At 39.0% G+C, this 25800-nt stretch overlaps 8 protein-coding genes across 12 annotated transcripts; 5 read left to right on the top strand and 3 right to left on the bottom strand.

The window, feature by feature from the left end:
- Window positions 1-560: 560 nt before the first annotated feature.
- On the top strand, window positions 561-2481 carry LOC18024717. 2 transcript variants are annotated; one of them, XM_006407737.2, is made up of 4 exons: window positions 561-865; window positions 1001-1062; window positions 1810-2002; window positions 2079-2481. In XM_006407737.2, the coding sequence occupies exons 2-4, from the start codon at window positions 1009-1011 to the stop codon at window positions 2207-2209; spliced, it is 378 nt and encodes a 125-aa protein (XP_006407800.1). In that variant the 5' UTR covers window positions 561-865; window positions 1001-1008; the 3' UTR covers window positions 2210-2481. The 2 variants fall into 2 exon arrangements, with proteins under 2 accessions (XP_006407800.1, XP_024015316.1); XM_024159548.1 differs by lacking the exon at window positions 561-865 and having other exon boundaries at window positions 949-1062.
- Window positions 2482-4019: 1538 nt separating this feature from the next.
- LOC18024716 (heat shock protein 90-6, mitochondrial) lies at window positions 4020-8759 on the top strand. Its single transcript, XM_006407736.2, has 20 exons — window positions 4020-4192; window positions 4305-4502; window positions 4590-4663; window positions 4759-4884; window positions 4985-5078; window positions 5158-5241; window positions 5329-5472; window positions 5589-5702; window positions 5867-5926; window positions 6037-6111; window positions 6197-6301; window positions 6467-6607; window positions 6697-6789; window positions 6897-6974; window positions 7105-7359; window positions 7452-7554; window positions 7650-7824; window positions 7909-8014; window positions 8105-8194; window positions 8298-8759. The coding sequence occupies exons 1-20, from the start codon at window positions 4082-4084 to the stop codon at window positions 8469-8471; spliced, it is 2400 nt and encodes a 799-aa protein (XP_006407799.1). The 5' UTR covers window positions 4020-4081; the 3' UTR covers window positions 8472-8759.
- A 168-nt stretch (window positions 8760-8927) lies between these two features.
- Window positions 8928-11695, top strand: LOC18024715 (protein OBERON 1). 3 transcript variants are annotated; one of them, XM_006407735.2, is made up of 3 exons: window positions 8928-9067; window positions 9531-10630; window positions 10723-11333. In XM_006407735.2, the coding sequence occupies exons 2-3, from the start codon at window positions 9541-9543 to the stop codon at window positions 11331-11333; spliced, it is 1701 nt and encodes a 566-aa protein (XP_006407798.1). In that variant the 5' UTR covers window positions 8928-9067; window positions 9531-9540. The 3 variants fall into 3 exon arrangements, with proteins under 3 accessions (XP_006407798.1, XP_024015066.1, XP_024015067.1); XM_024159298.1 differs by having other exon boundaries at window positions 8955-9058; XM_024159299.1 differs by lacking the exon at window positions 8928-9067 and having other exon boundaries at window positions 9541-10630; window positions 10723-11695.
- A 407-nt stretch (window positions 11696-12102) lies between these two features.
- On the top strand, window positions 12103-13889 carry LOC18024714 (splicing factor ESS-2 homolog). The gene has a single exon (XM_006407734.2). It carries the CDS (start codon window positions 12241-12243, stop codon window positions 13747-13749), a length of 1509 nt encoding a protein of 502 aa, XP_006407797.1. The 5' UTR covers window positions 12103-12240; the 3' UTR covers window positions 13750-13889.
- A 406-nt stretch (window positions 13890-14295) lies between these two features.
- Window positions 14296-15632, bottom strand: LOC18024713 (thymidine kinase a). Its single transcript, XM_006407733.2, has 4 exons — window positions 15349-15632; window positions 15063-15207; window positions 14843-14964; window positions 14296-14736 (listed from the first exon to the last, which is right to left on the bottom strand). The coding sequence occupies exons 1-4, from the start codon at window positions 15525-15527 to the stop codon at window positions 14460-14462; spliced, it is 723 nt and encodes a 240-aa protein (XP_006407796.1). The 5' UTR covers window positions 15528-15632; the 3' UTR covers window positions 14296-14459.
- Window positions 15633-16450: 818 nt separating this feature from the next.
- Window positions 16451-19953, top strand: LOC18024712 (heterogeneous nuclear ribonucleoprotein 1). 2 transcript variants are annotated; one of them, XM_006407732.2, is made up of 4 exons: window positions 16451-16711; window positions 17093-17320; window positions 17552-18800; window positions 19289-19953. In XM_006407732.2, the coding sequence occupies exons 2-4, from the start codon at window positions 17099-17101 to the stop codon at window positions 19303-19305; spliced, it is 1488 nt and encodes a 495-aa protein (XP_006407795.1). In that variant the 5' UTR covers window positions 16451-16711; window positions 17093-17098; the 3' UTR covers window positions 19306-19953. The 2 variants fall into 2 exon arrangements, with proteins under 2 accessions (XP_006407795.1, XP_006407794.1); XM_006407731.2 differs by having other exon boundaries at window positions 19242-19953.
- Window positions 19954-20847: 894 nt separating this feature from the next.
- Window positions 20848-22440, bottom strand: LOC18024711 (polygalacturonase). Its single transcript, XM_006407730.2, has 3 exons — window positions 22266-22440; window positions 21860-22165; window positions 20848-21748 (listed from the first exon to the last, which is right to left on the bottom strand). The coding sequence occupies exons 1-3, from the start codon at window positions 22374-22376 to the stop codon at window positions 20975-20977; spliced, it is 1191 nt and encodes a 396-aa protein (XP_006407793.1). The 5' UTR covers window positions 22377-22440; the 3' UTR covers window positions 20848-20974.
- A 1431-nt stretch (window positions 22441-23871) lies between these two features.
- LOC18024710 (polygalacturonase) lies at window positions 23872-25674 on the bottom strand. Its single transcript, XM_006407728.2, has 4 exons — window positions 25515-25674; window positions 25106-25408; window positions 24451-24969; window positions 23872-24336 (listed from the first exon to the last, which is right to left on the bottom strand). Exons 1-4 carry the CDS (start codon window positions 25623-25625, stop codon window positions 24073-24075), a joined length of 1197 nt encoding a protein of 398 aa, XP_006407791.1. The 5' UTR covers window positions 25626-25674; the 3' UTR covers window positions 23872-24072.
- Between the last annotated feature and the right edge of the window lie 126 nt (window positions 25675-25800).

Raw genomic sequence — 25800 nt, 5'->3', positions numbered from 1 at the left:
TCTTCTTATACTTTCAGTTAAAGATATTTTAAAAAAAGCATCTATGTAACCACGTTAAAATGATAATTTATGCAACAGAAGTACAAACTATAAATTCTTTTGTTAGATTGGAAGCTTTAAAAGAGGTCTATGGACTCATATGGATATTTGTCCCAGAAAAGCTACTAAATTGGAACCTAATATGTCCACTAGCTCATTTTTGTTTCACTCTGGGAAAAAGAATGGAACCTTTATACCTGAGAGGCAACCATACACACTGTCCTGGCCACTTTATTACATATGAAGCTCTCGACTTTTAGCTTGTTTAAAATATTTAATTAATTCATAGAATGGATGTCAACATGAAAAAAAAATGTCTATGTCGTCAACATTTGGATTAAATATTCAAAAATAATTTTTTAATTTATTTATTTTCATGCTAAAGTCTTTTACCGACACACATTTTTGCCATTTGTTGATAACAAAACATAACAATTTGTCATTTAATAAAAAAAAAAAGTATTCTTGCAATATATCAAATTAGCAGCTCTCCCTGTAAAAATCCAATAAAGAGTGGAAAAAATGGAAAGGAAAGAAGTCGTGGTACGGAGAGACGGTGGCGCGTCGTGGTGAGAGCGGCGCGTGAAGTGCGAGAAAGAGAGAGCCAAAAGAGAAAAGCACACTTTCACTTGTGGACCCATTTGTCCCCGACCTCTCATCTCCTTCTCTCTCTCTCTCTTCAAACCCTAAAACTCACGCATTTTTGCACTGCAAGTTCTCTGAATCCCTCTTTCTCTCTCTCTATCTCTATCTCTATCTCCGTTTGTTTCCCAAGAAATTCACTCAAATCAAAGCTCAAATTTCGGATCTTACAGCTGTCTCCTTGGTAGGTGTTTCTCTTTTCTAATCAGGATTGGAGGATGGCGAATTCGCGTTTCCTTTTACTTCGTTTTCGATTTGATGTTGCTTTGAGCTCTATGTAAAATGATTGTGGGCGAATTATATTGGGACTTTTGTGCAGAGGAGACGATGAGCAGAGAACATCCCCCCGAGCCCCTTGATTTCTTCATCTGGACTGTTGAGGTAAATCTCAACCAATCCCCTATCTTATGTTTTTGTTTCGTCTTTGAACCACGCGATCAACTTCACCTCTTTCTTGGATTGAGCTGTTCCTTAGACTTGCTTCTGTTGCAGAGTATCGTGAATCATGTTAGCCTAATTTTGATCTGAATTCAGCCTATTTAACCCTTAACTGGGTTGCTTTGATCTCACCCCTTATGTTCTCTTTCAGGTATGACCCTAGTTTGCTTTAGGGTTTGGATCCAGATTACTCGGATTAGCTCTTAAGAACTGGGTGTTGTTTATTTATTACTTGTGTTTTGCGCTTTTGGTACCTCTGGTGGTTACTGAAAGAACAACTCTTACCTTGATGTTATAACCTTTGATTGCAATTACATCATGCAAGCTAGAAATTGCTATACTTCTTCGACCTAGTGAACTGAAGTCCCACTAAGATTGGTGTACAGTGATATTCGCATCTGTCACTTGCTGAGTCTCTTTTCAAGCAAAGTAATACTCGTGAAAAGGGTTTCTGCTGGATGAATACTAGTTGGCGAAACTGAAACTCAACTGGTGCCTGATACGAACTTGTTTTGTTTCGTGAGAGATAGATAGAATTAGTTCACTCATATGGAAAAGTTGGACCTTGTGGTTGTTGATGTGTTCTGTTCAGTCAGATGCTACTACTATGGACTTTTAGTCTATTCGTTTGTACTGTATGTCCATCGAGCGTCTTGTAGATGAGAAGATCTAATAATTTTGCTTTTACAGGATGTTGGATCTTGGCTTGAAGAGATAAACCTTGGGAGCTACCGCCAGATATTCAAAGAAAATGGTGTCAATGGAGAATATCTAGAAAGTATGTCTGTGTTTACAACCGAACAGATCCTTCACTTCATAAGGAGGCATCACATGAAATGGGGAGATTTTATCACCCTCTGTAAAGAACTCAGAAGGATTAAAGGTTCTCTCTTGCTCTCTCTATCTCAGCTTAAGTTGCTGCAGAAATTTGACTAATAAAAGATATGTTCTTTTGACAGTGGCTTGTTTGAAAGGTGAGCAGAGAGTTCGACGGCCATGGTGGGCACCCTCTTGTCTCTCAGTAGTCTTTGTTAAGGCGGCTAAGCGCAACCGACAATCCCGTGTTGTATCTCTAAAGCTTGAATCTTGACATTACACTTTGGCTGTTTATGTATGTACTTGTCTCTCTTTTTTTTTTGTCCTTTTTTGGTTTGGGTTTGTTTTGGGAGATGAAAGGCATATGTAGGAAGAAACAAACTCAAGCCAAAATACTGTTTGGCTTGGTAAAATCCTGCAAGGGGAAAAAAAATTATGGGTTTTGTACTTTCGTGTATACAAAGCTTTCTCTCAGATGTTTAATGGCTTGTGCAATATTTATGTGACAGATAATAATAGTATGACTAATCCGAAGTATTAATTTGATTATGTGGAAAACCCTTGGCGAGAAAGAAATTAAACGTGTAACAGTTTGTTGTTCTCTCTCCAATTAATCAACATGTTCCAATGATTTTGGACCCTAGCTATAGCTACAAATAGAAAAAATCGGTGGTTATATATTCAACGAGATATCGGTGGTTAATTTTTTGTTTTCAGAAAAAAAGGGATATTGTCAACAGAACGTTCTACATAATTAAACAGCATTCACTTGGTCCAAATTTTCAGAGAAATATCAAGAAGAGAAGACTTTGGCATATAGCTCACTTCATGTTTCCGTTTTGGCAATTAGTACCTTTAGTATCCTCTTGGACGAATATATCTCTTCACCGAGTCCGCGTTATCTTCACAGATAATACTACTATTGGACAGTTCCGTAAAAAAACACATTCTTGGGGGAAAATACTAAATTACTAAAACTTTGGTAATCCAACTTCATGGTTAACTTTACCGATTTCGTATATATGATCCTAATCTTCTGAATGATACTAGTCTCCATTAATCGACAATAGAAAATATATCTGATTTTACACAAGGTTTATTGAAGACTGTACACTCCAAGTACAATCACATACTCCATGAGTCCACATCGGATAACTTTAAATCCCTATCTTTATTTATTTTCTGATTGTTGAATTAAAGTCACGAATAATTGACCTTTTGTAGACTAAAAAAATCAGATGTATCAAAAGATTTTGGAGATAAAAATCAATGACAAAAGGCAAGTTGTGAGATACATCCTTAAACTATTCCATCCAAAGTATACCGGGCTCCTAGAAAAATAAACCGATTTTCCGGTTGTCACGATGTCCATTTTGGAATTCTGACATATTGCAATATAGTTCACAGTGCTTTTCCGATATACATATGCTCCAACGCATATTGTTATAACTTTGCATTGGTACAATAATACAATGTGCATTGGAGCATGTTGTCGCCAAATTCTCTCTTGTAAATATTAAACTGATGTTAATTCATCCCTTTTATCCTCTTGTTTATAGCTTATACACACTACATTCTTTTAGAATCTGATTGTTATAGACTAAAAGTTTTAATATAATTTTGTTAAACTTTTTTTGCCAACCAAATCAACTTTCGCGTTAAAATAAACGGCTATTTCGTATATATATAATTATCATAAACCAATTCATATGATCGACTAAACAAAAATAATTATAAAAATTTTTATGATGTTTGAGCTTATTATTTGTCGGATTAATAGTAAAAGAACATTAAACTAGAGATAAAAAAAAAAAGTAAGAAAGATTAATTTTTAGGTCACTGAAGAAAAATAATTTTAGATCATTGAAGAAAAAACTCAACCCGGTCTTCCACCTCGATTCATAGTCGAACCGGATTGGAAGGGTCGAAGTCGATTTAGGAAACACAGTAACTTTTTCGGATATTAACGAAATTATTTACATCACCGCAATTACCCTTCTCATCCAGAAGCTTCGCCTTTCGCCGAAAAACCCTACAAAAACCTTTTTTTCCTTTTTCCACCAGTCGTCTCTGTCTTTGCTCATTGCTACCAATATCCAAATTCTTCCACTAGCTTCTCTTGCGAGAGTTTCTAGAAGCTGCGACTATGCTCAGGCTTTCGAAACGCTCCGTCTCCAACTTCCTACTCTCCGGCGATCGAAGCTTCCGCGTCGCCGCCGCCGCGACTTCGATCTCCCGCTCCTCCCCATCTACCACGGTAACTTACACTGTCAACTCTAAACAATAGAAGCCATCCTCTTATTCAAATAATAGAAAGAGATCATCGCTAAACTACTCTGAGTCATTACAAATTTTTTTTTCAATCTTAGGATGCGAAGAGAGGTGACACTGAATCGAGATGGTACTCATCCTTAACCAATGGAAAATGCAAGAAATGTGAGTCCTTGGCTCAATTGAACATGAAAACCAACTGGTTTATGGGATGCCGGAATGAATCCAGCGCAGCAGCATCGGACTCTTCGTCTCAGGCTCCTCCACCGGCTGAGAAATTTGAATATCAAGCTGAAGTACGGACAATTTTTTTGTTTAGTTGACTTTCTTTTTGTTTTGTGATCAATTTCTGTGTGTTTAATCATGTTTGACACAAATGGCAGGTGAGTCGCCTCATGGACCTCATTGTTAACAGTCTGTACAGCAACAAGGAGGTGTTTCTTCGGGAGCTTATCAGGTATCCTCTGTCCTGATTTTGAGTTAGTGTTTTGGTAATTGAGTTCCTTCTTATTCTTTTTCTTTAACAATCTACATTTATTTGGTTTCCAATAGCAATGCTAGCGACGCGTTGGATAAGTTGCGTTACCTGAGCGTTACAAACCCTGAGCTTTCAAAGGATGCTGCTGATCTTGATATACGCATCTATGCTGATAAGGAGAATGGAGTAATAACTCTCACGTAAGTCATATTTTGTTTCTGCTTTGGAAGTTTAAATTTCGTGTAGAGCAATGGTGAGCAGAGAATTAACAGGTTGTCTGTCCTTTTTTCACTTTCTCAGTGATTCAGGTATCGGTATGACACGGCAAGAATTAGTTGACTGCCTTGGGACTATTGCGCAAAGTGGAACTGCCAAGTTCCTGAAAGCTTTAAAGGTTCTACTGGTTTCTCTGATACTACTATTTCCTTCCAGGGAATCACTGGATCAACTAAGCATTGCTGTAATGTTTTCAGGATAACAAGGATGCAGGTGGTGACAACAATTTAATTGGTCAATTTGGTGTTGGGTTCTATTCGGCATTCTTGGTTGCAGATCGGGTATGTTGTGATCTCGTTGGACTCTGATCATTGTTGTGCTCACCTCTCCACCACCTGAATATTGTGTTACTTATCTATATGTTGAAGGTCACTGTGTCAACGAAGAGCCCAAAGTCTGATAAGCAATATGTGTGGGAAGGAGAAGCAGATTCAAGCAGTTATACCATTAAGGAAGAGACTGATCCTCAATTAACTCTTCCTAGGGGAACTCGTATTACATTGCATCTTAAGGTTCGTTATGCTCTGGTATTTCTTTTGCAGCTCAAGTATTTGTTCTGTCATCAAAACTTACATACTAAAACTTTCTCCTTTTTTTTTTCTTTTTTTTCTCGTGGTGCCTAATGTAGCGAGATGACAAAGGCTTTGCAGATCCAGAGCGGATTCAGAAGCTAGTGAAAAACTATTCTCAGTTTGTTTCGTTCCCTATATACACGTGGCAGGAAAAAGGCTACACAAAAGAGGTATGATCAATATGATGACACATATCTGAACTTAAACATTGGCACAAATGCCCAAAGTTGCTCTGTCTACAAGGGAAAAATGCAATATCTAGTTTCGTATCAGAAGACAACTAAGATTCTTATCTTATTGGCCGGCTTTGTATGTTTGGCTCTATCTTATACAGGTTGAGGTTGAAGATGATCCAGCTGAATCGAAAAAGGATGACCAGGATGACCAAACTGAGGTATACTTGCTTCTCTGTGCCAGATCCGAGAATCATCTTGATCAGTATCAGAGAATAGGTAGATGTGCAAGGATAGTTGGCTTAAAGTTTTTTTTGTTAATTTATAACAGAAGAAAAAGAAAACCAAGAAGGTTGTTGAGAGATACTGGGATTGGGAGCTTACTAATGAGACGCAGCCAATATGGGTAAGGACTGCTCGATGTATTTTATGTGCACTCACAATAAAAAATATGGATTCAGTTCAAGAGTTTATTTTTTTATGTATTGCAGCTCCGGAACTCGAAGGAGGTGACAACAGAGGAGTACAATGAGTTTTACAGAAAAACTTTTAACGAGTATTTGGACCCGTTGGCATCTTCCCACTTCACAACAGAGGTACTTTCGAGGGAAAACTTTTGTTGAATAGTACATATATCTGCATTAAACAGCCGAAGCAGATTATGTTTTGTATCTGTTGAAAAGTGGTTACACCTTGTTAATCCACTAAAAATAGATGATTACTCATAATATCTCTTCTTAACGATAATGCTCTTATTGTAGGGTGAGGTCGAATTTAAGTCCATCCTTTACGTGCCACCTGTCTCACCAACGGGGAAGGATGACGTGGTTAATCAAAAGACAAAGAACATAAGGCTCTATGTAAAACGAGTTTTCATATCAGATGATTTCGACGGGGAGCTGGTGAGAGAAGTTTCTTTTGGTGTGGTCTTTCAAGAAACCTGTCTTTCTTTTTTTGTACTGATGGTTTCTTTTGTGATGTTTGTGAACAGTTCCCTCGGTACTTGAGCTTTGTTAAAGGTGTTGTGGACTCGCACGATCTCCCACTTAACGTGTCTCGTGAGATTCTTCAAGAAAGTCGCATTGTAAGTGCTTGCACCCATTGCATAGCCTTAAAGATATACGTTCTGTTTTGTTTTGGTATAAGTGTCATGCATTTGTTAAGCTTACGTTTTTGCATTGTGTCTCAAAGGTGCGGATCATGAAGAAACGTCTGGTGAAGAAGGCTTTTGATATGATTTTGGGAATATCCTTGAGTGAAAACAGAGAAGTATGCTTCAGAACTCTTGATCCCTTCTGCTTAAATTTTGTATCTTTTTTCTTGTCACGTTAGAAATCACTATGTTCTAGTGGTGATTTTCCTGCCAAAATTTACAATGTCTCACTGTTCATTTACACAGGACTATGAAAAGTTTTGGGAGAATTTTGGAAAACATCTAAAACTGGGGTGCATCGAGGACCGCGAGAACCACAAGCGTATAGCTCCATTGCTTCGATTTTTCTCCTCCCAGAGTGAGAATGACATGATCAGCTTGGATGAATACGTCGAGAATATGAAAGCTGATCAAAAAGCGATATATTACATTGCTTCCGACAGCGTTACAAGTGCTAAGAATGCACCTTTCCTCGAGAAGCTTCTGGAGAAAGAACTTGAGGTGACACTTTTGTTCTTCCTTGCAAATATTCCTATTAATTCTAAGGTGATTCTGAGGTGATTGATATGCACTTATTCCTTGTGTGATTATAGGTCCTATATCTGGTAGAACCCATTGATGAAGTTGCCATACAGAGCTTAAAATCTTACAAGGAAAAGGACTTGGTCGACATCAGCAAGGAAGACTTAGACCTAGGCAAGTGTTTGATGCAACTCCCTTGGTTTACCATGTTAGATAATCCCACTACATTGCATTAACACACTTTCTGGCTATGCTCTTGTATTTGACAGGAGACAAGAATGAGGAGAAAGAGGCAGCTGTGAAAAAGGAATTTGGGCTGACATGTGATTGGATTAAAAAACGACTAGGTGATAAGGTTGCGAATGTTCAGATTTCTAACCGTCTTAGCTCGTCGCCCTGTGTACTTGTGTCTGGTAAATTTGGTTGGTCAGCCAATATGGAGAGGTAAGATCTCTTTACTAAGTAAGAATTTGCTTTGTCCCTCTTTATTTTCCTGGTGAACTAATAGAGAATATGTTATATCGACAGGCTAATGAAGGCACAATCAGCTGGTGACACAACAAGCCTCGATTTCATGAAAGGGAGAAGGATATTTGAGATCAATCCTGACCACTCAATTATCAAGAGCATAAATGTGAGTCACCAATCATCATCACTTTACTTGGTTTGGTTTGGCTATCAATATTGACTTGAGTTTTTTTTTTTTTTTTTTTTCATTTCGCAGGCTGCTTACAAGAGTAACCCAAATGATGAAGATGCAATGAGAGCCATAGATCTTATGTATGATGCAGCACTAGTTTCTAGTGGGTTCACGGTAAGCCTCTGCTTGTAGTCTATATTAACACTTTGTTTCCTTTTTCTCTGAAATGATGTGGGAGAAGATTTGTAAAACCTTGATTCTTTCTGAATATGTACAGCCGGAGAATCCAGCAGAGCTCGGTGGGAAGATATATGAGATGATGGGTACTGCCCTTTCCGGGAAATGGTCAATCCCTGAGGTACAGCCACAGCAGCAGATGGCACATTCTCACGATGCAGAGTTGTTAGAAGCTGAAGTGGTTGAACCGTTTGAAGTGGATGGACAGAAATGAACACAAGCCTAATGAACCCTACACTGCTACGATTCTCAATTTCTCATCATGTTCTTCTTTTATTAGTAGCAGCATAAGTAGAACCCCAAAATTCATAATTTAGCAACAATAGGCAGTGAGCCAATGAGAATGTTGAGCTTGTTTTTGTTTAGTTTTAAGGTAATCCCCAGGACGGTTTAATCGGCGTTAACTCCTCGGTTGGATGTAATAATATTCGAAAGGAGAAATTTTTTTATTTCTTGATGAAAATTTGTGGGTTTTATTGATAAAATTTAAAACTATGGGGACTACAGGTGATTGTATTTTAAATACAGGTGTGTTTTGGATAGACCCGACGCAAACGTTGGGAAAAAAAGAACGCGTTCAAAAAGTCAACACAAGTCGACAGTAACCGGCTAGTCAGGTTAACCGTTAGGACATTAAGAACTGGCAGCTGTATATGTCTTTATTCGTTTTTTTTATCTGAAAAATAATAAAAAATAAAAGAAGTTTCCATTTCCTCAATCTTTAGCTTTCCCTTTGGTTACCTCAGGGTCCGTCGTCTTTCGTCCTCTGCGGTTCGTATCGGGTCTCCAGTCATCTCTCCGGTGAATCCGGTACTCCTTGCGGCAGTTCTTTCTCCTTTTGAGAAGAATTTCCGGTTTAAAGATTCAGTGTTTTGACTTTTCTAGCGTTCAATCAACGAGGCAAATAGATTCGATTTACTTTGGTCTAGCGCCTGCTTTGTGTCACTCTATCCTGTGTTTGTGTTATTGAGCTTCCACTAGTGATTGATCTCAGCTCACTTGAACGTAGGATGTTGTGTACTTCTAGGGCGTATGCAACATTATTAGGGATTTTCTGGATGAATAATCAAATTTTATGCTCAACGAATTACCAAATCTTACTTATGTTACTAATATTATGATCACTGCACTTACATTTCACCTTGAAAAGTATTTTTTGTAAGGTCTCAAATGCGTAATAGATTGTCTGATTTAATATGTGAAAGGTTTCTCCTTTGCTTTCACTGTTTTGGTCAATATGAACTTGGCATTGACGTAATTTCGGTGTCTGCAGCACTAAATTGATGGGCACATCATCTGGATCCAATCTTCCTCACCAGATGCTACCTCCTCGTCAGCAACTACAAACGTCTCTTTCGCTTGTATCTTCGGATCCCAACTTGTCACGATCTAATTCTGGCATTGTGCGTGAATCTCCAGCTGAAAGTGCGAGCTCTCAAGAAACGTGGCCAACTTCAAAGTCTATTATGGGAAAGAAGACAGAGAGCGGAAAGATAGGGCCTGATTCTAATGAGCAGCCTGTGATCCGCCATGTTTCTATAACCGATAAGGTATCACTACGGGACATAGCTAGGGAGAGAGTGGACATAGTCTCGGAGAGAATGCTGCGTTTACCAGAAGAATATCTCGACGAGTTAAAGAATGGGCTTAAGGCTATCCTTGAGGGAAATGGTGCGCAGCCCATAGATGAGTTTATGTTTCTGCAAAAGTTTGTCCAGACGCGATCAGATTTAAATTCAAAGACACTAATCAGGGCTCACCGAGTGCAGCTTGAGATCCTTGTGGTGATAAACACTGGAATCCAAGCATTCTTGCACCCAAACATCAACCTGTCTCAAACATCTCTCATCGAGATCTTTTTGTACAAGAGATGCAGAAACATAGCTTGCCAAAACGAGCTCCCCGCTGATGATTGTCCCTGCGAGATATGTGCTAATAGGAAAGGCTTCTGCAACCTTTGCATGTGTGTCATCTGTAACAAGTTTGACTTTGCAGTCAACACATGCCGCTGGATTGGCTGTGATGTGTGTTCTCATTGGACTCACACGGATTGTGCGATCAGGGATGGTGAGATCTCGATGGGAATCTCTGCCAAGAGTGCGTCGGGGATGGGAGAAATGCTGTTCAAGTGTCGAGCTTGCAACCATACTTCTGAATTGCTGGGTTGGGTTAAAGATGTGTTTCAGCACTGTGCACCAAACTGGGATAGGGAGTCTTTGATGAAAGAACTCGACTTTGTGAGTAGGATTTTCCGTGGAAGCGAAGATACAAGAGGCCGGAAACTATTCTGGAAGTGTGAAGAACTTATTGACAAGATTAAAGGTGGCCTCGCAGAAGCAACCGCTGCCAAGTTGATATTGATGTTTTTCCAAGGTAAACCCGCTTGCTTCTGTTAATATATCTTATTTATGATCAAGAGTGTGTTACTCTTTTCAAGTGGTAACCATTGTTTTTGGTGTGTGAAGAAATTGAATTGGACTCTCCAAAGAGCCTTGAAAATGGAGAAGGTGGGGGAATGATAGCACCTCAAGATGCATGCAACCGAATAGCTGCGGTTGTGAAGGAGACACTGAGGAAAATGGAGGTAGTGGGTGAGGAAAAGACGAGGATGTATAAGAAAGCGCGATTGGGGCTTGAGGAGTGCGAGAGAGAGATGGAAGAGAAAGCAAAGGAAGTGGCGGAATTGAAGATGGAGAGGCAGAAGAAGAAACAACAGATAGAAGAGGTAGAGAGGATAGTGAGGCTGAAGCAAGCTGAGGCAGAGATGTTTCAGTTAAAAGCAAACGAGGCGAAAGTGGAAGCAGAGAGGTTGGAAAGGATTGTGAAAGCGAAAAAGGAGAAGACGGAGGAGGAGTACGCGAGTAACTACTTGAAACTGAGGCTGAGTGAGGCAGAGGCTGAGAAGGAGTATCTGTTTGAAAAGATGAAAGAGCAAGAAAGTGGTGGAAATGGTGGTGAGACGTCACAAGCAGTGATGTACTCAAAGATCAGAGAAATGCTTCATGGGTACAATGCGTCGTCGCCAAGAGTAGATCCAAGATCAAACCAGCGAAATCCTTTCAGATCCAATCCTTAGAATGTCTGTCTATTGTAATCAAGTTCAGCTTCGAATCAATATAAGGTTGGATTTGTGTGTGAAGCCTTGTGGTCACTGTGCTGTATTCAAGTGTAGATTTAAGTTTTGCAAAGGATTGGTTTTGTGTTGAGGCCAGAATCTCCTGCAAGGCAGTGTTGCCAATGAGTTCACTGGGATTTAGCAGAGTTTGGGGATTTCTCAACTGGAGCTTCATGTGCTTCACTACTATGTCAGTTATTTAACTTACAGCCAAGCATTGTACCTTAAATATTTACATGTTAGCTAACATGAATGTGATTGTTGTGTATTCTATATTTTAACTGTTTATAACATTATTCAATCGTTTTCTATCTACAAAATAATTCAGATAGTTTATACAGTGTAGACCCTTTGATTCATTATTTTGTTGATAAATTCAATCTAATACTTTGATAAATTCATCAATCAAACCTGGATGTAATGAATTTTTTTTTAATAAAAAACCACTAGATTAAAGATTCGATCAATTTCTTACTACAAATACGTGATATACACATTTCAAGAAACAATAATAATGAAAATAAAATACCGTCACCAGTTGACCATAAAAGAAACAAAATATCGTCACCGACGTTTTCCCAATAAGATCCTAATCAAGTGGTTATAAATACGATCCAGATTTCTTACGAGGTTAAAAGTAGGAGAATTTGGAATATTTGGGGCAATGATGTAATATTCTGGAAGCTTAACGCGTATAGACGAATTGATAAGGAAGTCTTCATCTATACATTCATCTGCCATCATCGGGTTCTCCTGTCGACCCAAAAAAAACAACAAACCCTAGTGTTCCGTCCAAATTTCCGAACAAATTCGCCGGATCTGAAATTCGAATCGCAGTTTTTGGGAACGCGTAAATTCTGATTTCAAGATGTTTCTATCGCCTGGCCACTCTCCACGACAGATATCTTCTCCGACGCCGTCTTCTTATTCAGATGATGGTCTCCGTTCGACGCCTCGCAGCTCCTCCTCGGAGATCACTCCTCGGAACCCCAGAAAGCGGATGAGAGTCCTCGATGAGGACGCGTATGTTGAAGCTATCGAGAAGATCATCGAGCGCGATTACTTTCCGGATATATCCAAGCTTAGGGACCGGCTAGATTGGATCCAGGCGGTGAAAACCCGTGACCCGATTCAGATCCGAGATGCCCAGTTGAAGATTATCGAGAGGCGCGGAAAGAAGGCGGCGAATCATCATCCTGGGGACACCGAGGGTAAAACTCAAACCCCTGGATCTACTTTTCTGAGAAATTTTACTCCTTTGGATGAGTTTGATGGTAAGACCCCTAGAACTCCTGGAGTCTCTGGTAGAGAGTTACCTGGCGGTGGTGCTGATGATGGAGACGGAGGTGTAGATGTCGATATGTCCTTAGATGAGTTCTTTAGGAGATATACAAGTGAGGATAATGATAGCTTTTCGAAGATTTTGGAGAAGGTGAATAGGAAGAAGAAGGAGAAGTATGGCTATCTACTTGGAGGTGAAAAGGAGGATGGTAATCTGATTGAGGATGCAAAGAGAGACAGGATTACAGATGGGTATGGTACATCTTATCAGCCACCGAGCACTTTACAAGGATGGAAATATACAGCGAAGAATCTTCTGATGTATCATCCAGCTGATCGTGGTGAGGCACCCTTAACCGAAGAGGAAAGGGCGGTGAGGCTACTTGGATTGACAAAGGAGATAGTTAAAGGGAACACTCGTTTTCATGGCAAGACAATGGATTCTAGGCCGAGAGAAGATGGTTCAGTCGAGATTCTCTACACTCCAATCGCAGGCTCTTCCCCAATGCATATCTCAGGTAGGGACAGAGACAAATCTAAGAGGTATGATCTGGACGATCTAAGGAAAACTCCGAATCCTTTCTATGTGGAATCAGACAAAAGGGCAGATAACGGGTATAGTTTTGTTAGAACGCCATCCCCTGCACCTGGTCTTGATGAATCACCTTTTATAACTTGGGGTGAGATCGAAGGGACACCAATGAGATTAGATCTTGAGGATACACCCATTGATATTGGTGGTAGTGCTGATGGACCGCACTACAACATTCCATCTGCACCTCCAAGAGACGTAAGGGCACATTCTTTATCAAGGGATGCCTCGCGAAAACTGAGAGAGAGATCAAACAGTATGTTTAAGAAACCTCCGTTGCCTTCTCCTCATCGAAGTGGAAGTGCAAGTCCAAATGTTAGGACACTTTCACCTGCTGCTCAGAAGTTTTTCAGACGGGCAATAGCGAAATCGTCCTCTACTGTTGATGAGAGCCTCCGGGCAAGTTATCGAGGAGCGAGCCCTGGTGCTGTGACTCCTAAGAGTGTAAGAAGTGTATCCCGATTTGGCAAAGATAGGAGTACCGCGGATTCAAGGTCGCCTTGAGTTAGTGCAGATGGTTAAGGATGTGGAGGTTCTTTAAAAAAGTTATGAGTCTTTGAGGCTATGTTCTGTGTAATGATTAAAAATGTAAAGAAAACCCCATTATCTACTTATGTTTTTAGTTGAAGAATATGTTATATTTTGAATTTCGAGTCAAAAATTAATTTAAATTAAATCATCTTTGAATTTCGAGTTGCTTGGTGTTAATTATGCATTTATGTTTGTGTATCTTAACACTAAAGTGAGGAGGCTATCTAAAGAGTGATTTGAGTCATTCAGATTCACAAATTGTGGAGACTTCTCTGACAATCGTGAGCTCATGCCATTGAACCCCTAGAGATCTATTTCAGTAATGAAGGAATGCGACTCCACAAGTATCACATTCATTAAGCAGAATTATAAGTCTAATTCTTTGAAGCCAAACGGCACTGGAAATGGAGACAGATCAGAAACCATTTAGACCAACTAACAGGTTGTATGTGAAAGGAGTGTAAAATCGATGAGAAAAGTTGCTAACAAAAGCCCGTAATGCATGAAACATCGTCCAGAAGCTTTAAAGAACTCGAACATATATTTATATACATACAAGAAGAAACATCACAAGTGATTTTCAAAGACAACACTGAGGATAAAACCCAGGCAAGTAAAACGAAAGCAAGCAGGAAAACAAAATTTCACAATCATATATGGTACTGGTTCCAGAGCAGTTATAGTTAGATCATAGCAGCAACTGTCTCCACACAGGATTCAGCTCTTCCATTGTCAGAATCCAACACTTTCTTTGAAGCTTTGATGACAATTTCATTATTGATGTAATGCTTGCGACAAACGGGCATATAGACATCAGCTCCACCGATCAGCTCGGTTCTGGTGTCACAAGTCTTTCTTAGAGTAAAGAAAGCTTTCTGTCCACAAACCTCACACCTTGCAGTTAGCTTTGTTACAGAATCAGCTATTGGTATAATGTCAAGAACAGCACCAAAGCTCCTTCTGCATTTTGCCAGGAAGAATCATGTTCAAGTAACATTCAACAACCAAATTGTTATAACTTGAAGTAAAGTCTCAGATCACAGCTTTTGAAAGTAGAATCAATCACCTTAAATAGTCACCATCTAGGCCTGCAACAATCACTGTTTTGCCATCATCATCAGCGACTTTGCAACAAAACTCATAAAGATCTCCGAAGAATTGAGCCTCATCAATACCAATCACATCAAGCTGCCAATAATTGTAAGAGGAGGAAGAAAAAAAACACAATTTCAATGCAGATCCTTCACAATTTATGATCCAAAATATACAGAAACCATAGAATTTACCTTGTCGTAAGCAGCTTTTCCAAATTTCTCAGGAAATGACATTAGATCTGGAAGAGCCCAACAAGGGAATCCAATTCCATCGTGTGTCACCACCGAATCTTTGGCATATCTCGTATCCTTACTTGATTTCAGCATCGCAACACTTCTACATAACCAAAAGACGAAATTGAGAAATTAGACCACTGAATCGTTAAAATTCGCAGCGTGTCTGCGAACACTAACTCAAATCCGGGTCGGAAAACTCGAAGATCTGACAGATAGAATCCATGGAGATGATCAATTTTACCTTCCGACGCTGATCTCTGACTTGATTCGGCGGAGGAGAGAGGTTGATTTCCCAGAAAACATAGGACCCATGATAACATGAATAGCGCCGGACCCGCGATGTTCCTTATCGGCGATAACATCTCCGGCGATGTCACTGTCGAGATTTCGGAGCAAAAACGAAGCTTTGAGGGTCGCCATGGCAGAGACTTTTTGAAGAGAAATTATCTTGAGATGGGGATGAAAAGAAGAGAAAGATTAAACTTGCTTGTGGTTTTAGGTGGCGATGGTAAATAACTTGTCGATGATATATATAACAGTGATCCAGAGGTTGAAGAAGGAAGAAAATTGTAGGAGAAGATTTGTCAAAGATTGGAGTTTGAAATATTTGACATTTTGGAGGGAAAACATTTTTTAGAGGGAACTTTACTCTCTTTTCATAAAGCGGAAACACTAAAACCGACTTTTTATGTATTAAAAAAAAAAAAGACAAAAGACCTTTAAAGTTTGAAAATAATCGTATTCAGTTTCTCTTTAAATGTGGGCCGTAAGCCCAAAACACTTGGGCTTTTTAGGCCCTAAGTTGAGCATGTTCGCAGCCTTCTCCAGTTGAAGTGTTCCATCTTTCACTTAAATACATAATGTTTCTTGCTTCTTCCAATTTCGAATTTCAAGTTGCACCTTCATATCTAAAGCTTCAATACATAGTATAGTTTCAAGTACTTTTTCAATCATAAAATCAATGTCCAATCTTCGCGGTCAACACGATTTGATCGCGGTAATAAAAAATTTAAAATACATAGAGGAACAACGATTAGAAAAAGAGATGCACCACAAGTTTAAAGACAAATATATGTTGACATTATAACTTATGTGAATAAACATCCTAAATTAATCTTGATTATTCTTTTAAATATATGGAGTAGAAACAAAATATTCCAATAAGTTTTTTTTTTGGTAATATTTGTTAAATTTACGTGTAATAAATTGAAGGAAAGACGAAACTCCACATTTCCATACATACACACATAGTTTGGTTTGTAAAAACAAAAGCTTTCATTATAATGTAATGTAATTACACATATATATACATAGAGATACAGACATATCTTCTTCTTGCATCCTAAAAGCCTTTGTCTTTCTATCTCTACAACTCTCCCTCTTTCTCTCTCTATCTAGAGCTCAATATGTTTTTATTGAAGCCATTGAAATTGAGGGATTGAATCGGATTAATCAAAAACAAATAATTTGTATTCCTGTTTTGTTTTTCTCTCAATCTTTCATTTCTGGAGCAGATAAAATTATGCCCTCTATTCAAATCGTGCCTATCCTCAGATCTTAGTGTTTTCTCGACGAGATTCGGCATCTGGGTTTTAATCTGATTGGTGGGTTTTCGATAAATCTGGTTTTGATTCTTTGATCTGAGATTTCGATTCATGTTTGATTGGGATAGCCGTTTCCTTTTGCCCTCTGTATCCGATCAAAGCTCTCCGACATATTCTCTTAATTTTGTACTCCTTAATCCGTAGATGAAGGATCTGTTGTTCCTAGATTGAATCCGAGTGGCCCTTTTTCGGTCGTTGCCAGATACGATCGAAATCTGTGTGTTGCTCTGAATTGATTTTACGTTTGATCAGATTCTTAGAATCGATATGGAAATCTGATTCATCGTCCGCATAACAAAGCAAAACTTGCTTGTTGGCTTATGTTTTGATCTGCCAAAATTTTCTTCGATTTTCTGAAAAAGCCAAATCTGTTGTGTGCAGAGCAAAATGCAATCGGACAATGGAAAGCTTTTCATCGGCGGGATATCTTGGGACACCAATGAGGAACGTCTCAAGGAGTATTTCAGCAGCTTTGGAGAAGTGATCGAGGCTGTGATCTTGAAAGATCGCACCACAGGTCGTGCCCGTGGCTTCGGTTTTGTAGTGTTTGCTGATCCAGCTGTTGCTGAGATCGTTATTACGGAAAAGCATAATATTGATGGGAGATTGGTATGTATCTTCATGTTAGCACTCTTGTCGGCTTTCATTCTCTACAATGTAACTTGTTTTCGAAGCTTCTTTGTGCAATTAACCCTTCAAAAACCACATTTTGTTACCATTTCGTTCCCATTAACAATTTAAAAGTTTACATTATTGCATTGAATTGACGTTTCCTTCCTTCTTTGATTGGATTTTTGAGAAGAAATAAGCTTAGTTTTAAATTTTGATGATCTCATGCAGGTTGAAGCCAAGAAAGCTGTTCCCAGAGATGACCAGAACATAGTAAATAGAAGCAACAGCAGTAGCATCCAAGGATCACCAGGCGGTCCAGGTCGCACAAGGAAGATATTTGTTGGAGGATTACCTTCTTCGGTTACAGAGAGTGATTTCAAGACGTATTTTGAGCAGTTTGGGACAACTACAGATGTGGTTGTTATGTATGACCACAACACACAAAGGCCTAGAGGTTTTGGATTCATAACTTATGATTCCGAGGAGGCGGTTGAGAAAGTATTGCTCAAGACATTCCATGAACTAAACGGTAAAATGGTTGAGGTTAAGCGAGCTGTTCCAAAGGAGTTATCTCCAGGTCCAAGTCGCAGCCCGCTTGGTGCTGGTTACAGCTACGGAGTTAATAGGGTGAGTAACCTCCTTAATGGATATGCTCAAGGATTTAATCCCGCTGCAGTTGGAGGTTATGGTCTTAGGATGGATGGTCGTTTCAGTCCGGTTGGTGGTGGTAGAAGTGGCTTTGCAAATTTTGGCTCTGGATATGGGATGAATGTGAACTTTGAACAGGGCCTACCCACAGGGTTCACGGGAGGTACAAGTTTCAATGGAAACGTTGACTATGGTCGAGGAATGAGCCCATACTACATTGGTAACACAAACCGGTTTGGTCCTGCGGTTGGTTATGAAGGAGGCAATGGAGGAGGAAACTCATCCTTCTTTAGTTCGGTTACACCGAAACTATGGGGAAACAACGGGGGTCTTAACTATAACAACAACACTACAAACTCGAATTCCAATACATACATGGGAGGATCAACAAGTGGGAACAACACACTTAGCAGTCCATTTGGAAATTTGGGAGTCAATTGGGGCGCCCCTGGAGGAGGAAACAATGCTGTTGGTAACGAGAATGTGAAGTTTGGTTATGGAGGAAACGGTGAGTCTGGTTTTGGGTTGGGGACAGGTGGTTATGCAGCAAGAAACATAGGGGTTAGCAAGGCAGCACCATCATCTTCATTCTCTTCTGCCTCGGCAGCTAACAACACGGGTTACGATGCAGCAGGACTTGGAGAGTTTTACGGGAATGGTGCAGTCTATAGTGATCCCACATGGAGATCACCAACTCCTGAGACAGAAGGGCCTGCTGCTTTTAGCTATGGGATTGGAGGAGGAGGTCCTTCTTCGGATGTTTCAGCTAGAAGTGCGTCTCCAGGTTATGTTGGCAGTTACAGTGTGAACAAGAGGCAATCAAACAGAGGTAATTTGAGTAATCTTTTCTTTAAAACGTGATTCAATAACTAAAGAATGCCATGAATTAATTGATAAGTAAGGGAATAGAAATCCTAGATAGTTTCCAAATCACACTTTGACTTGATTATCCTCTTCTTCTTTCGGGAATAAACAAACCATTCTTTAGGGTGTTGAACTAATAGTGAATTGGCTTTTCCTCAGAAAGAGAAACTTGCTTGCATTCATAATGCTGCGTCCTTACTAGTTTCTAGTTCATCAGGATGAAAGTTTATTTCCGTGTTAGATATGCGCTCTAGGAAAGTAGCTAAATCTTATGCATTTCCCAAACCAGAGTCTCTGAGAGGTCTAAGAAACTTGTGATGACGAAACCCGTTGCATTACTGGTTTCCTATCACCCTTCTTTTTCATCTCTGAATTAGTTTCCCCTTTTTTTCGCTTTGTGTTGCAGGAATTGCTACTTAGTACAATCGTTTTTGTTTTACCACGATATTGTAGGCGAGCCATCACGGTGAACGATCTGTGTCTGTTGGCGAATCTTTTAGATTATCTTCTCCTTCATACAAAGCCCATGAGGACGAAACTTGATCATATCATCAGCTAGAGCTAACCAGAAAATCCCACAGATTTTTCTGTCATGGTTTGGTTTTCTAAATTCATTGCTCCTCCTAGGCTTTTTTTTTCTGCTTTCTTTTCCCTATTTTTGTTTTTTTTTTGGTTTTCCTTTAAATGAGGGACAGAAGAAACTGTATCAGTCTCCGGCGAGGCGGTAATACATAAGAAGAGTTCAAAACAAAAACCCAAAAAAAAAGATGATTCTTCTTCCTCTCAGTTTTCTTTATTGTCATGTAATGGTTCTTCTTCTTTTTCTTCTTCTTCTTCATGTGGTTATGGTTAAGGTTTGTGTTTTGAGGCAGATTGTACTAGAGGCTATGTTTCTTTTGTTTTGTCGTTTTTAATGTTTTTGTTTTCGATAGTGTGAGATATGGAAAAGAGTATTTAGCCATGTAGGGCTTTCGAGAATAAGTCTTTTTATCACTATGAGATTATTTTGTTCTCAGGCTGTTTGTATGTCTTATGCGAACGCAACCAAACTCGTTTCTGTTGATGTACTTCTATTTTTATAGAAACTATTTTTATGTTTTATTGATTTATCTCTTGTGCTATTCTTTAATACTGCAATGACTGACTAACATTCCTTGATCGCTCTGGCTGTCCATATGTTTTAATCAAGAAGAATTTAACATCGTTTTCTTAGCAATTGTCTTTTCCCTATTACTATGAATCCATACTGATTATTTGACTTATGATATACCAATTTTTATTTATCCTCCTCACAATTTCGTAACTCAAACATGATTTGTGAATTTGGATTGTTGGAATCCTAGAGCAACATAAATGGGTGCAAGTCTTCGCATAGAACATCGAATAGACTACCTAGTTTCAATATCTAAACGACGTCTTGGACGAACTAATTAATCTGATGAAAGAGGCGAATAATGAAACATTTTGCTAGAAAAGATTTTTCGGCGTTTAGAAATTTTAAATTTCACTGTTGTAACTATACAAAGCTACATCATGTTGTGCAAATTAAAAACTCATATCAATGATTTTTCATTAGGAGCAACCAATTTATGGTGATCTGAAGCATTGACCATGTTAGATTAGATTCGAATCAAGTTTTTTTGTTTCAATCATGACTGGCCAACATGACGGCCTAAGTGACAAAAGTATTAAGTCCGGCAGATTAATTTCTAAGTTTTAGAGCGGGACCTTCCCAAAAAAAATAAAAGAAGAAACTTAGGAGCCAAGCCACCACTAACGGTGTTGAAAATATTGGATATCCCTCAAAAATTGTATGGCCTTTTTTTTTTTAAGGCTTATAACGTAAATCTCGATACCAATGAAATGATCACATTTTTCTTTACTGATTAGTTAAATGAAATAATGCGTATAAAAGATTTAAGATGTCCTTCGTTGCCGTAAAACTCTATATAATATAGTGAGGCAAATGAAATAAATGAATAAATGAATATTATTTAAAGGGTCAAAAAGGGCATAATGGATGCATCCATTGTGGAATTAGATAGAATGCGAGCATACATCATAGACCATAGTTAACTTGTGTATTGGAAAACAAACAATATTGAATGGGTGCGCTTAATAGTGTTGAGAGCTTCTACTTCATTGTTGGGGTGTGGTGGTCACGGGACCGCTGCAAGCTTTAGGGCTCTGAGATCCCAAGAGTTGTGGACTAACGTTTGAGCACTGGAAAGTGGCTGGACCATCCGCTCCACTGTACGCGATATCAATGTCTCCAATCTCCACCTTCTGGCAAGGATATCCCTTGCTGCACAACAGCTTCACTGCATCCTTGTTCCCTGATGTTCCTCTGATGTTCTTGAAGCTTATGTTCACCAGCTTGATCGTTGATGCTTTCTGCTTGTTGCATTGGTTCCAAGGGCAGTACTCTTGGTCGATGAGGATTGGGTTGCTAACGTTCTTGACAATGATATCCTCAAAATGAATATCGGAGGCTGTGGTGGAGCAAGCAGCAGATGGCCATGTCTTGATCCTCAAACCATTGTCAGTCTCTTGGAGGGTGCAGTTCACGACTCTAATGCCGCTCACATCTTCCTCGTGTCCGTACCTTCCAAGGCTTCCGACACTGATTCCGTGTCCTGGACCGCACACGACTTTCTCCACGTGAAGGTTCTTCATGCCGTCTCCGACAGAGATGCAGTCGTCTCCGGTGGAGATGAAGGAGTTAAGGATCTTGACTCCGTCACTTCTTCCCAAATGGATCCCGTCTGTGTTGGGACTGTCTTCTGGAGCGGTGATCTTGATGTTATCCATGGTCATGTTCTTGGCTCCGAGCACGTTTATGTGGAAGTTCTTGGCATCGATCGAGGATATGTCTTTGATCTCAGCGTTCTCCACGAAATCAAACCTTACACTCTGCACAAATAAAGCAGATAAACATGATCAGTGTTGGCGCTAAGGCCAACTACAAAACTTGGTATAAGTGATATTAAAAATCTCATCAAAGGCAGTTTTAAAGAAACATACGATGGGAAGTTTCTTGCACTCGAAAGTCTTGTGGCAGTTGTTGACCCTCCAAGCTGCGTTTCCTTCACCGTCGAAGGCTCCACCTCCGTTCAACTTGAACCCATTGATGTTGCCAAAGACGACCCATTTGTCCTTTCCGTGGTTGGTGTTACCGTCAGCTTTGACAGTGCCTTGAAGGGTGATCTCGACTGGAGCCTTGCATGGACCCCTCATCTCGATCTCACCAAGCTTGAACTCTCCTTTTGGGATCACCACTTTGCTTGGTGACGTAGATTGGCATGCCGATGTGAATGCTTTCAAAAGTGCCTGCACATATCATATCAACCCTAATTATAACGACTAAGCCAAAAATATATGGTTTGTAGGTTTCTTGAGGAACAAGAAAAGGAAAAGCAATAGCACTGACCTGAGTAATATCAGAACCCGATGAAGAACCAATGGTGAATACCTCAGCATTGGCTGAAATTCCCAACAAACAGAGAACGAGAATTGTAGAAACTGCAAAATGTGCACCCATTATTGTTTATTTAATTACTACTAATATTACTATTTTACTATTCAACGTTGATTTGTTCTCTGTGATTTGATTAAGCTCAAGTTTACATTTATATAGTGGGTTGGGTGGAGAGATGTTCAAGACTAATTTTTCTCACCACCTCTCGTTTTTTTTTAGGTTGTTTGACCCCTGTTTTAGGAAGTCTCAAGTCTGATGTCTAATTTTGTATTTGTAAAACTAAAAAGTATCTAATACAGAAAACAAGAAATTTTTGCTTTTTAATATATTGTAATTTTAGATGTTGCTTTATTCAAAAATATTATATGTAAAAATGTCACAAAACTATTTATGAACTATAAATGAAAATTTTAAGTTTTTATGAACTGTAAATGAAAGTTTTAATAACTTTTCATGTAACACAATTGAGAACGCTGTTCTACAAGATTAAGCTAATTTTTGAATATATATTTTTAAAAAAAAAAATAAAATTGAATCTGTTTTAGAAAGTTATGTAGCAAAAATTATGTTTTGTTGACTTATGACAAACCAACTTTCTATTTTGGCTAAAGATTATAAATCAACTTTAGTTACTGTTTGACTAACTCAATCAAATTGACTAATAAAATAAAATTATAAACGACCAGGTATCATACAAAATATGGTCAGGTTAATAGTTTAGGGCATGCACAAACATTCATGTACATGCAAAATGGTACTCGTTGATGTTTGCCGTTGATTTAAGTGATATCGAAGCATGTTGAGATATTAAGCTCAAGGCCTCAAGCACTGACGCACACAATAATACCACTTAATTGATTTATTTTTCCCATTTAAACCCACACATGCATGTGCCAGGTGTGATGTGTTTCAAGGGATCCATCGAAAGTACAACATAGTTGCTAGATTTTGAGTGATGCTCCCAAATCCCAATTTAAGGTTGTCTTTTTTTTTATATAAAAAAAACCGAGTAATCTATCAACGGCAATTTTGTCATTTAGTCAGCCTTTACCGGGACGTCCTATGCTCGATCTTTGAAACGGTTTTTTCGGGGGCATTCTGTCTTTATAGTTGGTTGTCTCAGAGTAAACTGAATAAAGGAATGTTCCAACAACACGCGGGTCTCAAAGCATGCGAAACTTGAGTTTTGTTGTAACTTTCAATCAAGTTTTGTTTTTAACATGAAATACCTTATTAAAATTAGCAACATCAGTATAAAATTTATGAGTGCTTCAACGTGAACCAAAACCAATCCAATCCAAAAAAGATTATTATTCAACTTGAATAAACACGGACCAGCCTTAGTTGATCTAATTAAACTAAGAGAAATTCGATAGTGGAATCTTATCGAGATGAATGGTTAGAATAGCTAAATTATCTTGAGGGGCTAGCAAGATCGATGAATATCATTTATGAGTAAATTGTAGTTTCAAGTAATATATAAAATACATAACATAATTTATTTATTACCAATTATTTAGATATATGTTCCCAATCAAGAATTTAAAAAGAGATCGACTTGTATGCAGAAAAGATATTATATAAATCTTTTAGTTTTATTACATCAGTATGCACGCACACATCTAAATACATGTGTTGGCATCAAAAAGAAACTTTTTTTTTTTTACAGTTTTTTTCAAAAGTCTCCTTTATGTGACTTTCAAGAAAAAAGTTTAAAAGAATGGGAAACAAAATTGGATATGAAGGCCCTACATTATACTTAGGAGGAGGAGCCAGGTGCCATGACGGCAGATCCACCGCTACAAGCCTTAGGGACCTGGGTACCGACAAGCTTAGGGTTGACGTTAGAGCACTGGAAAGTGGGTGGACCATCGGCTCCTTTGTACTCAATGTTAATGTCTCCAATCTCAACGTTCTCACATGGAATCCCCTTGCTGCACAATAGCTTCACTGCGTCTTTGTTTCCTGATGTTCCTCTAATCTTCCTGAAGCTTATGTCCACCAGCTTAATCGTTGATGGTTTCTGCAAATTACCAAAAAAAAAACACACATTTGGGAATCAGATTCATCTACCAATTAACATGGTGAATATATCCTCCTCAAGATTCAAGAACAAGATATGAAAGATAGGTTATACCTGCTTGTTGCATTGGTTCCAAGGGCAGTACTCCTGGTCGATGAGGATTGGGTTGCTAACGTTTTGAAGGATGATATCCTCGAAATGAATACCGGAGGCTGTGGTGGTGCATTTAGCAGATGGCCATGTCTTGATCCTGAGACCATTGTCAGTACCCACTAGGGTGCAGTTCACAACCCTAACGCCTGCGACATCTTCTTCAAAGCCGTACCTTCCAAGGCTTCCAACACTGATTCCGTGTCCAGGACCACACACGACTTTCTCCACGAGAAGATTCTTCATACCGTCTCCGACCGAGATGCAGTCATCTCCGGTGGCGATCTTAGAGTTGAGGATCTTGACTCCGTCACATCTTCCCAAATGGATACCGTCAGTGTTGGGGCTTTCTGCTGGAGCGCTGATCTTGATGTTATCAAATGTCATGTTCTTGCCACTGATAACGTTTATGTGGAAGTTCTTTGAATCCATTGAGGTTATGTCTCTTATGTCAGCGTTATCCACGAAATCAAACCGTAAACTCTGCAACAACAACAACAACAACATAATACAAATGCGCAATCAATGATCATACAAAACATGCACAATTGGTAGTAATTAATATTTAGAGAAATCTCAAAAAAGTAGGTTTGGCTATAATAAAGACAGAAACACCTACGATGGGAAGTTTCTTGCACTCGAAAGTCTTGTGGCAGTTATTGGTCCTCCAAGCTGCATTGCCTTCACCGTCAAATATTCCACCTCCGTTCAACTTAAACCCATTAATTTTTTCGAAGACGACCCATCTCTCCTTTCCTTGCATATTACCGTCAGCTTTGACAGTGCCTTGCAGTGTGATCTCGACTGGAGATTTGCATGGACCTGTCATCGCGATCTCGCCAAGCTTGTACTCACCTTTTGGGATCAACACCTGGCTCGGTGCCGGAGCTTGGCATGCCGATGTGAATGCTTTTAGAAGTGCCTGCATTGATCAAACCCAACCGATCGAGCACGTAAGTAAGCCCAAAATGTAATGGTTTATAGGTTGCTTGGGGTGCAAGAAATGAAAAGCATTGTATACAACTGACCTGAGTGATATCAGAACCTGGAGCACCAGGAACCCTGAACACCTCGGCATTGGCTGAATATCCCAGCAAACATAGAACCAAAATAGTAGATATTCCGAAATAGGAACCCATTCTTTATTTTATTTTATTTTTTATTATTTTATTTTATTTTTTATTTATTTATTTTATTTATTTTTTGGTTTTTTGAGATTTTAACGAAGCATCTGCTTCTTTATATAGTGCCTTGAATAGAGAGATGTTGAAGCACCGTTTTCTCTCAACGTCTCGTTTTTTAGGTTATTTGATC

The sequence above is a fragment of the Eutrema salsugineum genome, unplaced genomic scaffold (assembly GCF_000478725.1).
Source record: "Eutrema salsugineum unplaced genomic scaffold, Eutsalg1_0 scaffold_13, whole genome shotgun sequence".
In the NCBI taxonomy this organism is placed as follows: Eukaryota; Viridiplantae; Streptophyta; class Magnoliopsida; order Brassicales; family Brassicaceae; genus Eutrema; species Eutrema salsugineum.
Note: the sequence above shows the minus strand (reverse complement) of the source record. Positions and strands in the feature narration are given on the sequence as shown.

What these genes read in the sequence shown, in the direction of transcription:
- LOC18024717 (XM_024159548.1), top strand. Translation starts at nt 964, where the DNA reads ATGATTGTGGGCGAATTATATTGGGACTTTTGTGCAGAGGAGACGATG. An exon ending in TCTTCATCTGGACTGTTGAG is followed by an intron (nt 1,063 to 1,809) that starts GTAAATCTCAAC and finishes TTGCTTTTACAG; the next exon opens with GATGTTGGATCTTGGCTTGA. An exon ending in AGAACTCAGAAGGATTAAAG is followed by an intron (nt 2,003 to 2,078) that starts GTTCTCTCTTGC and finishes TTCTTTTGACAG; the next exon opens with TGGCTTGTTTGAAAGGTGAG.
- LOC18024715 (XM_024159299.1), top strand. Translation starts at nt 9,541, where the DNA reads ATGGGCACATCATCTGGATCCAATCTTCCTCACCAGATGCTACCTCCT. An exon ending in GATATTGATGTTTTTCCAAG is followed by an intron (nt 10,631 to 10,722) that starts GTAAACCCGCTT and finishes TGGTGTGTGAAG; the next exon opens with AAATTGAATTGGACTCTCCA.
- LOC18024716 (XM_006407736.2), top strand. Translation starts at nt 4,082, where the DNA reads ATGCTCAGGCTTTCGAAACGCTCCGTCTCCAACTTCCTACTCTCCGGC. An exon ending in AAAAAGGCTACACAAAAGAG is followed by an intron (nt 5,703 to 5,866) that starts GTATGATCAATA and finishes TATCTTATACAG; the next exon opens with GTTGAGGTTGAAGATGATCC. An exon ending in ATGATTTCGACGGGGAGCTG is followed by an intron (nt 6,608 to 6,696) that starts GTGAGAGAAGTT and finishes GTTTGTGAACAG; the next exon opens with TTCCCTCGGTACTTGAGCTT.
- LOC18024714 (XM_006407734.2), top strand. Translation starts at nt 12,241, where the DNA reads ATGTTTCTATCGCCTGGCCACTCTCCACGACAGATATCTTCTCCGACG.
- LOC18024710 (XM_006407728.2), bottom strand. Translation starts at nt 25,625, where the DNA reads ATGGGTTCCTATTTCGGAATATCTACTATTTTGGTTCTATGTTTGCTG. An exon ending in CAGGTTCTGATATCACTCAG is followed by an intron (nt 25,409 to 25,514) that starts GTCAGTTGTATA and finishes TGATCAATGCAG; the next exon opens with GCACTTCTAAAAGCATTCAC. An exon ending in GGAACCAATGCAACAAGCAG is followed by an intron (nt 24,337 to 24,450) that starts GTATAACCTATC and finishes GGTAATTTGCAG; the next exon opens with AAACCATCAACGATTAAGCT.
- LOC18024712 (XM_006407732.2), top strand. Translation starts at nt 17,099, where the DNA reads ATGCAATCGGACAATGGAAAGCTTTTCATCGGCGGGATATCTTGGGAC. An exon ending in ATAATATTGATGGGAGATTG is followed by an intron (nt 17,321 to 17,551) that starts GTATGTATCTTC and finishes GATCTCATGCAG; the next exon opens with GTTGAAGCCAAGAAAGCTGT.
- LOC18024711 (XM_006407730.2), bottom strand. Translation starts at nt 22,376, where the DNA reads ATGGGTGCACATTTTGCAGTTTCTACAATTCTCGTTCTCTGTTTGTTG. An exon ending in CGGGTTCTGATATTACTCAG is followed by an intron (nt 22,166 to 22,265) that starts GTCAGTGCTATT and finishes TGATATGTGCAG; the next exon opens with GCACTTTTGAAAGCATTCAC. An exon ending in AGTGCAAGAAACTTCCCATC is followed by an intron (nt 21,749 to 21,859) that starts GTATGTTTCTTT and finishes TTATTTGTGCAG; the next exon opens with AGTGTAAGGTTTGATTTCGT.
- LOC18024713 (XM_006407733.2), bottom strand. Translation starts at nt 15,527, where the DNA reads ATGGCGACCCTCAAAGCTTCGTTTTTGCTCCGAAATCTCGACAGTGAC. An exon ending in TCAGAGATCAGCGTCGGAAG is followed by an intron (nt 15,208 to 15,348) that starts GTAAAATTGATC and finishes TTGGTTATGTAG; the next exon opens with AAGTGTTGCGATGCTGAAAT. An exon ending in CTAGATGGTGACTATTTAAG is followed by an intron (nt 14,737 to 14,842) that starts GTGATTGATTCT and finishes GGCAAAATGCAG; the next exon opens with AAGGAGCTTTGGTGCTGTTC.